Here is a 17418-nt window from a genome sequence, read left to right as displayed (position 1 = left end):
CTGCGATCCTGGAAGTTCACCCACTGGTGTCAGTAATTTTTATTTTTTGGTATTTTATTAGTTTTTTTTTATCATTTTATTTTATTTTTTTACAATGTGACTGACTATGACTCTGTCCATTCAGAAAAGGAAGGAGCTGGTAAATTACATATTTACCGACCCCTTCCTGGTTCTCTATTGTGACACATCCCCTGCAGCAGTCGGCAGGAGGAGGGAGGGAGCGCAGTGGGGGGGGGGGGGGGGAACCAGGGGAGCACACAGGGGCCCAGAGACAAGTGAACTGGATAGGAGGAGTAGCGGAGGCAGCATACAGAGGAACCAATCTCCTCCATTTTCCTCCTGCAGCTACAGGAGGAAGAAGGAGGACAGTGATTTCTCTACATGCTCCACCCCTCCTATCCAGGTGTACAGGGGAGCCGCACAGGCCCCCTGGAGCATGGGGCCTGGTTGCAATTGCAACACCTGCAACCCCTGTAGTTACGCCCCTGCATGGAGGGGTAGTGAACACTGAAGCACTGATAAGGTGGAAGAGTCTGCAGCATTCTTGATGGACTGAAGGAGGGTTGCCTGTGTAAAGGTAGGCCAACAAGGAGGGAGCTGCAATAATTGAGGGGAAAGATAACTAGGGAGTGATATATGCAGCTTTAGGATGTTGACGGTTAAGAACGGGCAAGATTTGAACAATGATTGGATATGGGGCCAAAAGGAGAGGTGAGAGTCCAGGATTTGCATTAGTAGAATCTTCCATAAGTCAACATTGGTCCATTAGATTACACCAAATTTTCAAGGACCATTTGGTTTGATATCTGTGTGGGACCTGTGACGCGGGACCTGTGACGTGGGACGTCACTACTGAGTGAAGCAGCGGTCATCTCGTTGGCGGTCAAACATTTCAGATAAGCTCTTTTTACTCTTATTACCTGTAAGCAGTTATTCGGCATAAGAAAATCAATAGTGGTTGATTAGGTGTTGCACTATTTTTGCTTTTTTCTGGTTTATATGAGTGATCAGTCTGCCTTGTACCATCTGTTTGGAGTCGCATCTAATTGGCTTGATCTTGGAATTGCTGAGGATTTCTGGAGGAGCAGTTTGGTGAATCCTATGAGCCTTCTTTTATTAGTGGGACGGTAAGCGGCAGTGTGATTGGGGTCACTCTCTCTCTCTTTGGTGGTGGTGGCACTTCAAGGAGACCAATCAGCTGAACCCTTCCTATACCTGGACTTTTTATATAGCGCTGCTTTTCAATTTTATACTGTTTTTATGTTTTATCCAACATATGTGCAGCAGCTCTTTTATATCTAATAGACCCAAGCACAGCTTTTTGTTTTATTTTTTCAAGTCCAGGGGTTTGTAGTTGTTTTTGGTGCTTAATTTTAAATAGGGAAGGGAAAAGGGAATAGTGGGATACTCCAAATTAACTATTCACATGTTGTGAGGACTCCTGTCTGATGATGCAGCCACGTTGCTGATCCACCTTGCCACTTAGGTAGATTTGGGATTAAGTCTCTTGCTAGAAGACTTGGTGAACTGCATTTATCTTCGGGGAAACTCTCCTCAGTATCACCTTTCTTGACTGCTGACACCTATCCACTGACTATACTACTTTTGGGGTGGCCCCCTCAGGTCAGGCCCCTTGATACAATCCCCTGTACTCACGATACTGTTTTTCTAGGGTCTCCAGTGTCTCCCTACTCAGTTAGCTTTCCTGGACCTCTTGGTTCAGCTCCGTTCCTCTGGTCCCCAGGCCAACTTCCTGTGACTTCCAAGAAACAACAATATCTCTCCTGCGCTCAAGTGGTATGCGGGAAGGTGAATCTTCTAGGCGGTTTTATGACACAAATGAAGTGGTCTTGCTGCCCCCCTCAGGACCAAGGGTATCCAAAAGGCACCACAAGAAAACAACAAGAGAAGGGCGCACCGACCTTGTGCATTACCACTTAAAAGTTTATTAAAATCAAAGAACGGTAGCGTACAATATACTCAAAAACGTAGCATATGAACAAGCATGTAGGAAATGGGCACCGCTCGCTTCCAGGACACTGCTCTACTGCTGGATAGCGTGATGGCGTCCTCAAAACCTGATGTGGCTTACACGTTTCGAGGGAGGACCCTCTTCCTCAGTGGCGGAAGAGGAAGTCCCACAGTGGCGATTTTGGCTCTGAGGAAGAGGGTCCTCCCTCGAAACATGTAAGCCACATCAGGTTTTGAGGACGCCATCACGCTATCCAGCAGTAGAGAAGTGTCCTGGAAGCGAACGGTGCCCATTTCCTATATGCTTGTTCATATGGTACGTTTGTGAGTATATTGTACGCTACCCTTCTTTGATTTTAATAAACTTTTAAGTGGTAATGCACAAGGTTGGTGCGCCCTTCTCTTGTTGCCAACTTCCTGTGACCACATGCCACTGCTACAGAGGAGGAGGCAGCCGCCACCCTCCCCCCGGGACTCTGCTCTCCAGCCAAAGACCCCGCAGCACATGTGCTTCTGGCTTTTATAATGTACTGAGACAGCTGGTCTCTGCCAACCACTAAGACTGTATCAAAGCCTGGGTACCCATTGGTCAGGTTTCCTCCCACTGTCCAACATGCTTCCCTATTGGACCAGTGTGAAACACTATCTAGACCCAATGAATCACACACTGAGCACCATGAGCAGCCCTAACTCTCAGATCCTGCTCTCTGCTAGACAGAAAGCAATATGGATTTCCCTGCTGCTCCTCTGATGGGCAGACAGAGCCAAAAACTATACTCTCTCACTAGCACCTACCTAGGAGGGGGGCTACACTCACCCCCTGCCAAACTGAGCCATGTCCTCACTAGCACCTACCTAGAAGGGGGGCTACACTCACCCCCTGCCAAACCGAGCCATGTCCTCACTAGCACCTACCTAGGAGGGGGGCTACACTCACCCCCTGCCAAACCGAGCCATGTCCTCACTAGCACCTACCTAGGAGGGGGGCTACACTCACCCCCTGCCAAACCGAGCCATGTCCTCACTAGCACCTACCTAGGAGGGTGCTACACTCACCCCCTGCCAAACCGAGCCATGTCCTCACTAGCACCTACCTAGGAGGGGGGCTACACTCACCCCCTGCCAAACCGAGCCATGTCCTCACTAGCACCTACCTGGGAGTGTTCTTCATAAGGTCTCACAATGTTCTGTTTTCTTAGAATACCATTTTGATTGTCTTAGCTAACAATCTATCTTCTTATAAATGGATTCCTGTATAGGTTTTTATTTTTCTATTGAATAATATAAATGCCGAAATCCAGAATTTCATTTTCAGGTTTCTCATATGTTCTTACAATTCATTTGTATGTCAATTAAGTCTTATAATCTGGAATACTATATACATTACGTAACTCTTATTATTCTTGAATAAACTTTAATGTGAAAAAAAAAACAAACAAACAATACAAGGTCACTGCTTCAAACAGCTTTAACGATAATTAGTACAAAAATTGATACAATTATTACAACTCATTATTTAAAAGTGTTTTCCTGACAGATATTTATGATTTCTCTATTGAGTATTATGTTTTCTGATAATTATATTCTGTGGCATGCTTTTTTTCCTGATGTTTAGCTCAGGGTTGAAAATAATAATATAACATTTTGGAAAAAATATGCATCCTAATATTCCAGCACTGGAGGCCAATATGGCGAAAACCTCCACAGCCACCATGTATTTCCCTCTGGTGCTCAGATAGGCCGGGATCATGGCAATCCAGACACTGCAGAACACCAGCATGCTGAAGGTGATGTACTTGGCCTCATTAAAACTGTCCGGTAATGTCCTTACCATGAAAGCCAGAAGAAAACTCACAGCTGCCAGAAACCCCATATAACCCAACATAGAGTAGAACCCAATAACTGACCCTTCATTACACTGAATGAGGATCTTCCCAGGATAGGAGTCCATGTCATACTCTTGGTAGGGAGGAGACACTGACAACCAAGTAACACAGATCAGAACTTGAACAGAAGAACAGGTCAGGACCAAAAAATTAGATACTTTGACTGTGACCCATTTTTTCCAGGAACTGCCGGGTTTGGTGGCCTTGAATGCAATGTACACAATGGTTGTCTTTGTCAGAACAGAAGAGACAGCAATGGAGAAGAAAATCCCAAATGAAATTTGTCTCAGCATGCAGGTTATATCCACAGGACATCCGAGGAACAAGAAGACACAGAGGAAGCTCAGCAAGATGGAGGTCAGGAGGATGAAGCTCACAGTCCGGTTATTGGCTTTTACAATTGGAGTGTCCCGGTAATAAATAAAGTTTCCTAACACAAATAATGTCATGCCTGACAATGTTAAGGATATCAATGAAAATATCAGAGCCATCACATCATTATCATAGGACAAAAATTCATATGTTTTGGATACGCATTTAGTTTTTTTCTCATCAGGCCACTCTTCATCGGGACATTGATAACAGCTGTCACTATCTGAAATGAAACAAGAGGAAAAAAGCAGAAATATATATAAAAATATTCAGTACATCTTTAACCTTTTCACACTGAGTGTGTGTGTGTGTGTGGGGGGGGGGGTCTATAGGTGCATTAGGGTGTGCACCCTAAGACCCCATTCACACTGGGGCGACACGACTTGGTGGGGCGACCTGTGAAGCTGTGCACCGCGACCTCGGCGCGACTTGCACGGACTTCATATAATTGAAGTCAATGCAAGTTGCCTCCAGGTCGCCCCAAAGTAGTACAGGACCCTTTTTCTAAGTCGGAGCGACTTGTGTCGCTCCTATTAGAACGGGTCCTGTGCTAATCAATGGCGAGCGACCGACCGCGACTTGTCAGGCGACCAAGTTGCCTGACAAGTCGCGCTAGCGTGAATGGACCCTAAAGCTCAAACACACGTGTGTGTGTGTGTGTATATATATATATACACAGCATCTCACAACAGTGAGTACACCTGCCACATTTTTTAAAATATTTTATTCTATCTTTTCATGTGACAACACTGAAGAAATGACACTTTGCTACAATGTAAAGTAGTGAGTGTACAGCTTGTATAACAGTGTAAATTTGCTGTCCCCTCAAAATAACTCAACACACAGCCATTAATGTCTAAACCGCTGGCAACAAAAGTGAGTACACCCCTAAGGGGAAATTTTCAAATTGGGCCCAATTAGCCATTTTCCCTCCCCGGTGTCATGTGACTCGTTAGAGTTTCAAGGTCTCAGGTGTGAATGGGGAGCAGGTGTGGTAAATTTGGTGTTATCGCTCTCTCATACCGGTCACTGGAAGTCCAACATGGCACCTCGTGGCAAAGAACTCTCTGAGGATTTGAAAAAAAAAAATTGTTGCTCTACATAAAGATGGCCTAGGCTATAAGAAGTTTGCTAAGACCCTTAAACTGAGCTGCAGCACAGTGGCCAAGACCATACAGCGGTTTACCAGGACAGGTTCCACTCAGAACAGGACTCGCCATGGTCGACCAAAGAAGTTGAGTGCACGTGCTCAGCGTCATATCCAGAGGTTGTCTTTGGGAAATAGATGTATGAGTGCTGCCAGCATTGCTGCAGAGGTTGAAGGGGTGGGGGGTCAGCCTGTCAGTGCTCAGACCATACGCCACACACTGCATCAAATTGGTCTGCATGGCTGTCATCCCAGAAGGAATCCTCTTCTAAAGATGATGCACAAGAAAGCCCGCAAACAGTTTGCTGAAGACAAGCAGACTAAGGACATGGATTACTGGAACCATCTCCTGTGCTCTGATGAGACCAAGATAAACTTATTTGGTTCAGATGGTGTCAAGCCTGTGTGGCGGCAACCAGGTGAGGAGTACAAAGACAAGTGTGTCTTCCTACAGTCAAGCATGGTGGTGGGAGTGTCATGGTCTGGGGCTGCATGAGTGCTGCTGGCACTGGGGAGCTACAGTTCATTGAGGGAACCATGAATGCCAACATGTACTGTGACATACTGAAGCAGAGCATGATCCCCTCCCTTCGGAGACTGGATGGCAGGGCAGTATTCCAACATAACGACCCCAAACACCTCCAAGACGACCACTGCCTTGCTAAAGAAGCTGAGGGTAAAGGTGATGGACTGGCCAAGCATGTCTCCAGACCTAAACCCTATTCAGCATCTGTGGGGCATCCTCAAACAGAAAGGGGAGGAGCGCAAGGTCTCTAACATCCACCAGCTTTGTGATGTCATCATGGAGGAGTGGAAGAGGACTCCAGTGGCAATCTGTGAAGCTCTGGTGACCTCCATGCCCAAGAGGGTTAAGTCAGTGCTGGAAAATAATGGTGGCCACCAAAAATATTGACACTTTGGGCCCAATTTGGACATTGTCACTTATAGGTGTACTCACTTTTGTTGCCAGCGGTTTAGACATTAATGGCTGTGTGTTGAGTTATTTTGAGGGGACAGCAAATTTACACTGTTATACAAGCTGTACACTCACTACTTTACATTGTAGCAAAGTGTCATTTCTTCAGTGTTGTCACATGAAAAGATAGAATAAAATATTTTAAAAAAATTGAGGGGTGTACTCACTTTTGTGAGATACATACAGTATATATATATATATATATATATATATATATATATATATATATATATATATATATATATATATATCAGTAGAGCAGTGTATGGTTTCAGTTGAGCAGTTGACCTATCAGTAGGGCAGAGGTTGGTTTTCTTAGGACAGTGGATGTTGTCAGTCAGCAGAGCAGAAGGCGGTCAGAGATTCCCTAGTGCCATCCTAAAGCACCCCCTATGTGCCCGCAGTAGCAGCTGGAGGGGGAGGAGGGACACAGACCGAAAGGTAAACCAGATTCCCAGCACCAGAAAACCAGTGTAGACTTATGTTCATATTCGTGTGCTCACATGCTCATACTTCTAGGCAAAGAGGCATTAGATGTATCATTCCACTTCATCGTTCTCGCATTCATGCATACACTTGCACATGTACACGTGCACGTGCTCATACCGATTTGCGTGCATGCTGGGCACCCAGCAGCCTGTTTAAACTGGTCTGCACCATAAGCATTTGCTGAATGGTCTTCAGCTTGTACCTGATTCCTGAGACCCAATCCATTGAACCCGCTTACCTGTGTATGAACTAAAAGGGGGGTTTGGAACTATGAATGAAACGTGGAGCACACACGCCTCCATACCTGAATCTATGTATAAAGAAGGGGGGGGACTTTAAATAAACCTAGAAATGGGGTCCGCCTTGGATGTGGGACTTTAAGGGCAATAACCCATCACAAAGTAGACTCAAGTAATAAACAAGTATAAAATTTATTCAAAGTATTCAAAATAACTTAATGAAAGAATACTTTAAATGAAGTATCTGCGGCATGGCCAAAAGATAGTTGATGTTAAAAAACATATTACTTATTGTCTTGAACAGTAAGTAGCATAGCATAATACAGTTAATGCATACAAGAGTAAACGGACGAAGAAAACGATAATAGCAGCATAGCACATTGCATTGTGTGGTGTAAGACAGCTGTCCTCCATGTCATATAATTACTTAAAAGGCAGAATAATATGATATAATCTAAATTAATAAAACACACTAAGCCATCTATAAAGAACATAGTGCATCCAGATATTCCCCGACGCGTTTCATGGATTCGCTCCACTTTCTCAGGGGCGGATGCATCAAATATCTGCAAGGAGACATAGATAAGTAGAGTTGAGCGGACACCTGGATGTCCGTGTTCGGCGGGTTCGGCCGAACTTGAAAAAAAAGTCCGGGTCCGTGTCCCGGACTTTTTCCGAACTTTACCCGGACACCGAACCCCATTGAAGTCAATGGGGACCCGAACTTTCAGGCACTAAAATGGCTCTAAAAAACCAATGGAAAGGGCTAGAGTGCTGCAAATGGCAGCAAAATGTAGTTAAGAGCATGGCAAGTGCTCTGCAAACAAATGTGGATAGGGAAATAACTTAAAACAACAAAAAAAAAAAAAAACAGAAAAATAAAACAATTTTCTTCACCTGTGAAGGACAAGGCCCATATGGAGTAGGAGGGAGGTTGAGGTGGCGGTGGATGTGGCGGTGTAGGTGGAAGCGGCGTTGGAGGGGGACAAGATAGCCAACACTTCTTTTTTTTCAGTCATTTTAAATGAGGGTACACCCCAAAAGAGTGAGAAAGATCAAAAATATAACAATGGCTGGGTAAGGTCGGTATCCATCTCTATTCTGCACAAGGTACGGAAAAGTCCTGTGGGATCCATGCGCTTGTCCACATTGTCTCTGGACAGGCGGCTGTGCTTGTCTGTGATAACGCCCCCAGCCGTGCTAAATACACGTTCAGATAATACACTGGCTGCAGGGCACGCCAGCACCTCCAAGGCGTAAAGGGCAAGCTCAGGCCATGTGCCCAATTTGGAGACCCAGAAGTTGAAGGGGGCAGACCCGTCATTCACTACGTGTAGGCGTGTGCACACATACTGCTCCACCATGTTGGTGAAATGCTGCCTCCTGCTAAGACGTTCCATATGAGCTGCTGGTGCTGCTGTTTGTTGTGGCGTGCTGATTAAGCTTTACCACATTTCGGCCATGCTAACCCTGCCTTCTGAGGTGCTGGCGGTGCCCTGGTTGCGTTGGCGACCTCTTCCTCCTCCTCCTCTGCCTTGGCCTTGTGCTTCCACTGTGGCCCCGCTGTCAGGTGGGAATGCCAGCAGCATCGCGTCTACCAGCGTGCGCTTGTACTCGTGCATCTTGCGATCGCGCTCCAGTGAGTGAATTAAGGACGGTACGTTGTCCTTGTAACGGGGATCCAGTAATCAGTACAAGTTAGAATGTGGGCAACTCGGCGGTCGTTGTGGAGACACTGCAGCATGTAATCGCTCATGTGTGCCAGGCTGCCCAGAGGCAACAAAAGGCTGTCCTCTGTGGGAGGTGTATCGTCTGTGTCCTCTGTATCCCCCCAGCCACGCACCAGTGATGGCCATGAGCTGGCCTGGGTGCCACCCTGCTGTGAACATGGTTCCATCTCCTCCTCCATCTCCTCCTCCTCATCCTCCTCATCCTCCAGAACTGTGCCCCTGCTGGAAAATTTTGTCCCTGGCGTTTGTGTGTGCAGGAACCCACCCTCGGAGCCACTTGCGAATGACTGCCCTGAAAGCCTTGGAAATGTTACCTCTTCATCCTCCTCCTCCTCCTCATCCTGTGCCACATCCTCTTCCATTATCGCCCGAATCGTTTCTTGAAGGAGGCATAGAAGTGGGATAGTTAAGCTGACAATGGCGTCATCGGCACTGGCCATGTTGGTGGAGTACTCAAAACAGCGCAACAAGGCACACAGGTCTCGCATGGAGGCCCAGTTATTGGTGGTGAAGGGGTGCTGTTCCGCAGAGCGACTCACGCGTGTGTGCTGCAGCTGAAACTCCACTATGGCCTGCTGCTGCTCGCACCGTCTTTCCAGCATGTGCAAGGTGGAGTTCCACCTTGTGGGCACGTCCCATATGAGGCGGTGAGCGGGAAGGCCGAAGTTACGCTGCAGCGCTGACAGGCGAGCAGCAGCAGGGTGAGAACGCCGAAAGTGCGCACAGACGGCCCGCACTTTCTGCAGCAGCTCTGACATATCGGGGTAATTTTTAAGGAACCTCTGCACCACCAAATTCAGCACATGCACCAGGCAAGGGATGTGCGTCAAACCGGCTAGGCCCAGAGCTGCTATGAGATTTCGCCTGTTATTGCACACCACCAGGCCGGGCTTGAGGCTCACTGGCAGCAACCACTTATTTGTCTGCTGTTCCATGCTCCTCCACAACTCCTGCGCGGTGTGTGGTTTTTCCCCCAAACAGGCAAGTTTTAAAACTGCCTGCTATCGTTTACCCCTGGCTGTGCTGAAGTTGGTAGTGAAGGTGTTACGCTGACCAGATGAGGAGGCGGTAGAGGATGAGGAAGCGGAGTAGGAGGAGTTAGGAACAGGAGGCAAACTGAAGTGCCCTGCAGTCCTCAGTGGTGGAAGGACATGCGCCAAATTGCTATCCGCTTCAGGCCCATCCGCCACTGCATTTACCCAGTGTGCCGTTAGGGAGATATAACGCCTCTGACCGTGCTTACTGGTCCACGTATCGGTAGTTAGGTGGACCTTGGCACAGATGGCGTTGTGCAGTGCACACCTGATTTTTTCCCCCACTTGGTTGTGCAGGGAAGGGATGGCTTGCCTGGAAAAGTAGTGGCGGCTGGGCACGACGTACTGTGGGACAGCAATCGACATAAGGCTTTTAAAACTGTGCGTCTCCACCAGACGGAATGACAGCATTTCAAAGGCCAAGAATTGTGAAATGCTGGCATTCAGGGCCAGGGATCGCTGGTGGGTAGGGGGGTACTTCCTCTTCCTCTCAAGTGTTTGGGAGATGGAAAGCTGAACGCTTCCACGGGACATTGTGGAGATGGTTGGTGACCCAGGTAGTGGTGTTGCTGACAGATCGTCTGTGGCAGGTGCCGGTATCACTACAGATGTGGATGGAGCGGCCGAGACTGCAGCAGAAGAGGAAGCAGGAGGAGCCAGAGACCTTTCTTGGTTTTGAAGGTGTCTACTCCACTGCAGCTCGTGCCTAGCACTTAGATGCCTGATCATGCAGGTTGTGCTCAGGTTGAGAAGGTTTATGCCTCGCTTCAGGCTCTGATTGCACAGGGTGCAAACCAATCGTGTCCTGTCATCAGCACATTTTCTGAAGAACTTCCACGCTAGAGAACTCCTTTGAGCTGGCTTTGGTGCGCTCGGTCCCTTGCTGCGTTGGGCAGTAGCAGGCGTAGTGTCTAGGGCACAGCCGCTCCGCTTCTGCACCCTGCTCCCTCTTCTGCTGTGCTGGTGGCTCTGTGCGACCACCGCCTCTTCCTCCAAACTACTCAGGTCACCTGCATGACCTTCATTCCATGTGGGGTCGAGGACCTCATCGTCCTCCACATCATCTTCCACCCAGTCTTCACCCCTGCCCTCCTTGTCGGTCTCCAAAATTCTGAGTGCCGCAGCAGTTGGCACCTGCGTTTCGTCATCATCGGAGACGTGCTGCGATGGTCCTTCCATGTACTCATCTTGAGAAATAAGTGGTTGGGCATCGCTGCACTCAATCTCTTCCACTTCTGGTGCAGGGCTAGGGGGATGGCCCTGGGAAACCCTGCTGACAGAGTCCTCAAAAAGAAGAAGAGACTGCTGTATGACTTGGGGCTCAGACTGCTTGCCTGATTTGCAAGGGGGTGAGGTGAAAGACGGTTGGACATCGGCTGCAGGTGCCAACTCTGACCTTTCTGCAGTAGACTGGGTGGGAGACAATGTGAAGGAACTGGAGGCACTGTCAGCAACCCAATCTACTATCGCCTGTACTTGTTCTTGCCTCAACACTTGTAGAGGCGCATGATGCCCTACCAAATACTGCTGCAGGTTCTGTCGCCTACTCACACTTGAGGAAGGTGTTTGACTTGTGCGTGTAGCTGGCACAGATTGACCACGTCCTCTCCTTGCAACAGGAGCTCTACCAGCAGCACCACGACCCAAGCCACGGCCCCTATTTGACGGTCTCCTCATATTTCTGTAATTTATGATCTTGCCCTAGAAAGGTGTTTATTGAATAGCGGAACAAAACAACAACAGTATCGCACGGGTGTATCTCACAGTCAAATATGCAAAGTATGCCACAATTTCATTTTTTTTTACCCCAAAAGGGTGTTTATTAAATAGCGGAATAGAAAAACAGTATACAAATACAACGGGTGTATCTCACAGTCAAATATGCAAAGTATGTCGCAATTTAATTTTTTTCACCCCAAAAGGGTGTATATTGAATAGCGGAATAGAAAAAAGGATATAAAACGGTGTATCTCACACGTACAAACACAGACTAGGCCCCGATTACAATTTTTTGTACCCTAAAGGGAGGATGAGGAAGAGGAGTAGGAGGAGTTCGGAACAGGAGGCAAACTGAAGCGCCCTGCAATCCTCGGCGGGGGAAGGAGATGCGCCAAACAAATTTAAAAAGGTGTATCTCACACGTACCGATACAGACTATGCAGTAATTTAATTTTTTACACTCCAAAAGGGTGTATATTGAATAGCGGAATAGGAAAAATTTTATAAAACGGTGTATCTCACACGTACAAACCCAGACTAGGCCCCGATTACTATTTTTTGTACCCTAAAGGCAGGATGAAGAGTAGGAGGAGTTGGGAACAGGAGGCAAACTGAAGCACCCTGCAATCCTCGGCGGTGGAAGATGCGCTCCAAAAATTTGGAAGGTGTATCTCACACGTACCGATACAGACTATGACGCAATTTAATTATTTTTACCCCAAAGGGTGTAGATTGAATAGCGGAATAGAAAATATGATATAAAATTGGTGATTTTTCAATAGCACATGTGAACACAACAGTGTCTTATGTTTTATGTCACGGTCAGCTCTGCAGCAGGCTATGAAGGATAAAAAAATTCCCCTTTAACTTTGTCATTTTTAAATAGCAGATTAGTACAGACTATGCCACAATTTATTTATTTTTTAACCCAAAAGGGTGTATATTGAATAGTGGAATAGAAAAAAGTATATCAAATTGAAAATCACTCAATAGCACATGTGAACACAGCAGTGCCTTATGTCACGGTCAGCTCAGCAGTAGGCTATGAAGGGGAAAAAAAAAATTCCCCTTTAACTTGATTTTTTAATAGCAGATTAGAACAGCAATCTGTAGTAAAATATAGCTGAACGCTGCACACAACAGACTGATAAAAATATATTTTTTTCTCCCTTCTCCTCCTCCTCCTCCTTAGTGGGCTCAAGTGAGGGCAAAACGATCGTTCACTGCACCACCCCCCACACAGCAAAATCGATGTAGATCGCTAACAGACAATTGTTCTATCCCTGCCTAATCTCTCCAGCCTGTCCCTAAAATGCTCTAATAACTTTCCCTGCCTACACTCTGACCTGTCCCTACATTCTTTCCGGACACAATTTTTCACTGTCTGTCCCTAATCAGCAGCCAGCACGTATGATGTGTGCTCTCTCCCTACACTACAGCAGAATGACGCACCGCGCTGTGTCTCTCGAACTTATAAAGACATGGGTCACATGCTTCAGATGGCCAATCACAGCTACTAATACATTTGTAGGCATGGCTGGGATGGCTTAAGGCACACCAGTTAAACGCTTGTTAATTGGCTGTTGAAAGCCCGCCATTAAAAGCGCGCCAATACATACAAAACAGGAAATAAAATGACCGAACACAGATTTTAAACCCGAACATACAGTAAAGTTTTCGGGTAGCAAAAATCCAATTATTCGGTACGAACCTGAATAATACAGTCCGTGTTCGCTCAACACTATAGATAAGCTAATATGGCCTAATGTTGTACCCAAACATTGGGGATAAAATATACATGGGAGGAGGGAACTACTCATCCCTTTGAAATACTCACATATCGGCCATCTCTGGGGCATGTGTAACTGAAAACTAGGGGCTGTTTGAGATATCTGTCCCGGGAGCTGTGGTAAAAGGGACCCATGGAGAAACCGGGCACAGATGTTTGATCCCCAAAAAAACAAACAAACCTGTGTATGACCCGGCTTTACCCTGGACTTCGTCTCTGCTCTTGCATTAACCTTATTCTGATGTCTCTGACCTTGGCCTGTTTACTGGACCCGTCTTTGCCGACTGATTCCGTACTGCCCTGCCCAGCGGTTGCCGACCTTGGCCTGCTTCCGGGACTTGCTCTGCCTGCTGACTTGGTCTTTTGTTGCCCAGCTGCCACTAGTCACTGCCTGCATACTGGCTCTGCCCCCCCCCCCCCACCCCAAAGTACCTTGTCCCTAACTGATGAATGCCTGCTCTTCCGGGGGACAGTTCGTAATCCTAAATAGGTAAGGGGCAGGGCCACCAGGTTATGTCACCTGGTGGTCCTGCCCCCTTGTGACATCACCAACGTAGCATGCATTGGTCTGTGAAGTCACAAGGGGGTGGCTGGGCTACTAACTGACACTTTTGACACTTTTTGGGGGATCAGTAACATTACTACAGTAATCAGTGCTAAAAATAGGCACTGTTACTGTAATAATGACACTGGCAGGGAAGGGGTTAACAACAGGGGTGATCAAAGGGTTAAATGTGAGCCTAGGGGGTGATTCTAACTGTGTGGGGAATCGGCTTGCTGAATAAACACAAAGACCTGCGTTCCTAAATACGAGGATCCTGTGTTCATTACTAACAGGACAGTGGTCTGCCGTGTTGCCAATCAGCGCGTGCGTGCGCCTTCGGCGGCTCGCATGCCCGCACTAGTGGTACATCGTTTCGTGGGACTGAGCCGACCTACCGCAGTAACCCGGAGGAGCAGGTATCTGGCGGATAGCCTTCCTCGCAGGCGGATCGTTTTTATTCGGGTCTAGCGGTACATCAGGCATCATGATTGACGATGGATCTACATTGGGGGACATTGTTTTTTTTTTTTTAACCACTTGCCTACTGGGCACTTTTACCCCCTTCCTGCCCAGGCCAATTTTCAGCTTTCAGTGCTCTCACGCTTTGAATGACAATTATGCGGTCATGCTACATTGTACCCATATGAAACTTTTATCATTTTTTTCCACACAAATAGAGCTTTTTTTTGGTGGTATGTAATCATCTCTGGGTTTTTTATTTCTTACAAAAAAAAAAAGAAAAAAGACAGAAAATTTTGAAAAAAAAAAGTTTTTCTTATTTTCTGTGAGTAAATTTTGAAAATAAATACATTTTTCTCCTTCACAGATGTGCGCTGATGAGGCGGCACTGATGGGCACTGATAGGCTGCACTGATGGACACTGATGAGGTGGCACTTATGGGCACTGATGAGGTGGCACTGATGAGGAGGTACTAATATGCCGCACTGATGAGCACTGATAGGTGGCACTGATGAGCACTGATAGGCAGCACTGATGAGCACTGATAGGTGGCACTGCTGGGCACTGAGAGGTGGCACTGCTGGGCACTGAGAGGCGGCACTGATGGGCAGCACTGATGGGCACTGAGAGGCGGCACTGATGGGTGGCACTGATGGGCAGCACTGATGGGCACTGAGAGGCGGCACTGATGGGCACTGAGAGTAGGCACTGATGGGTGGCACTGATGGACACTGACGGGTGGCACTGATGGGCGGCACTGATGAGCACTGATGGGCAGCACCATCAGTGCCCACACTCAGAGCCCATAGTGCTGCTAGTCAGTGCCCATCAGTGCCTAGATGAGCAGGCACTGATGGGCACTGACTGGCAGCACTATGGGCACTGATTGTGGGCACTGATGGGGGGCACTGATGGCGGGCACTGTGGGCACTTATGGCATTTTTTCCCCTCTTGGGTAATCAGGGCACTGGTGATCAGTGCCCTGATTACTTTCCTCTGTGTCCCCTTACTGCCGATCGGCTCTCCTCTTCCTCACACTGCAGTCTCTGTGTGAGGAAGGAGCGCTGGCGATGAGAGATGATCTCATATGTTTACATATAAGATCATCTCTCATTGCACGGTCCGATCACGTGGTAAATGGCCGCTGTGATTGGCCATTTACCACGATCTGTGACACAGATTTTCCTCGATGCGCGCTCGTGGGAGCACGCGGGGAGCCTGTCTCTGGGAGGCCGTATAAAGATGGCCTCCCGGAAAATAGAGCCCGCGCTGTAGCCGTCTTTCGGCTATAGCACGGGCGGGAAGAAGTTAATAAAGGAATTGTCAAAAACTGTCTCTTGTCATTATTTATTTTTGACACTTGGGGGAGTGAGTAAGGGTACGATGTACCCTTGTTAAAGGGGGCGTCCTGATTCCGAGAAGCCCCCTGCCAGCAGACCCCCACACCCCCACAACCGCCACCCAAAACACCCCCCATGTTGGGGGTGTGTAGCCTGGTAAGGTTTGGGGGGGGGCACTCGCTAGTCTCCCCCAGACTGACCTTCCATCTTGTCATTATTTATTTTTGACACTTGGGGGAGTGAGTAGGGGTACGATGTACCCTTGCTAAAGGGGGCTTCCTGATTCCGAAAAGCTGCCTGCCAGCAAACCCCCCACAACCGCCACCCAGAACACCCCCCATGTTGGGGGTGTGTGGCCTGGTAAGGTTTGGGGGGGGGCACTCGCTAGTCTCCCCCTGACTGACCTTCCATCTTGTCATTATTTTTTTTTGACACTTGGGGGAGTGAGTAGGGGTACGATGTACCCTTGCTAAAGGGGGCTTCCTGATTCCGAAAAGCCACCTGCCAGCAGACCCCCACAACCGCCACCCAAAACACCCCCCATGTTGGGGGTGTGTGGCCTGGTAAGGTTTGGGGGGGGCGGGGCATTTGCTAGTCTCCCCCAGACTGACCTTCCACGCTGCATACTCGGATAAGGATCCGGGAGGGAACACTCATTCTCCACAATTGTTTTCAGTGAATACGAAGGGTTTTCTGATTGAACGAGGTGGGGAAGAGGGGTGGAAAAAATACACGGCATCCTACAAATGGAAGTACTGCTGGACAAGTGATTCCCTGTGTGCTGTGTGCATAGGGGAAGCCATTTTCACAGAACTCGAGCAGAGCCCAGAAGATTTCAGTTATTACTGTTGTAGCACCAACTACTATAGGGATCTTCAACTTCACCAGTGGCCCACCATGAATGAGGTATGCATATTTATATCGTGCCAAGCTGGACCAATGTAAGCATGACATACAGATAATTCCTAGAGTTAGGCTCTAAGCCAATCAGCATCTCCATCACCAGATGCAGCCAAGGCGGTATGAAGACAAAATTCTGTCCGAGACACCAAAATGATGAAAGGTGGAACACTTGTACATGCTTTGCCACTTTTGTTATTTTTATAGTTAAGACGTTTAGCAGAAAGTGCAGTTGCTATTTTACCCTTCTACATGACAATTACAGTTGTATTTTTCTTTAATCTCTTTTGGCCACTCCTACCTGTTACATTGGACACCGCCCCCTCGGAACATGGGACACATTTATAGCAGCAGACATGGATACTCCCATGTGAAGCTTTTCTGTATCCAGGAGGACATCTGTCATTACATCGGGATATCGGCATCTGGTACATACAATCACAATCAGGTCACATATTCAGACATTCCTGGGCTATTACTAAAATGCTCACCATAGAGTCCCTTTACAATTTTATTTTAAACTTTACATTTGCACCCGCTTGTTGTTTCATGTTTTTAGAGACATATTTTATATACAGATTGATGTCTGCTCTCCAGCAGTTTTATTACAGGAGGTGTAAACAGAGATAATCTCCGCCCATGGGTGTCACATGAGCCAGCAAGCTGCCCAATGTTGGGAGATTAATCATTTTATTAACCACTTAAGCCCCGGAAGATTTTACCACCTTCCTGACCAGGGCCTATTTTGCGATTCAGCACTGCGTGACTTTAACGGACAATTGCGCGATCGAACGACGCTGTACCTAAACGAATTTGGCGTCC

General features: G+C 47.5%; 1 protein-coding gene across 1 annotated transcript in view; it reads right to left on the bottom strand.

Annotated features, from left to right (window-relative positions):
- Positions 1-3523: 3523 nt before the first annotated feature.
- The window catches only part of LOC309552458 (vomeronasal type-2 receptor 26-like), a gene marked incomplete at both ends in the record, with an annotated part of 53148 nt that continues 39253 nt past the window's right edge, over positions 3524-17418 (bottom strand). Inside the window, 2 exons of the mRNA XM_082253427.1 lie at positions 3524-4452; positions 16898-17021. Of these exons, the coding sequence (XP_082109553.1) occupies positions 3524-4452; positions 16898-17021 (1053 nt within the window). The remainder of the gene's footprint in view (positions 4453-16897; positions 17022-17418) is intronic.

Source organism: Pelophylax lessonae (assembly GCF_965119305.1).
Source record: "Pelophylax lessonae genome assembly, chromosome: 1".
NCBI classification, from domain to species: Eukaryota; Metazoa; Chordata; class Amphibia; order Anura; family Ranidae; genus Pelophylax; species Pelophylax lessonae.
The sequence above is the reverse complement of the archived record's forward strand: the minus strand, read 5'-3'. Positions and strand labels throughout refer to the sequence as shown.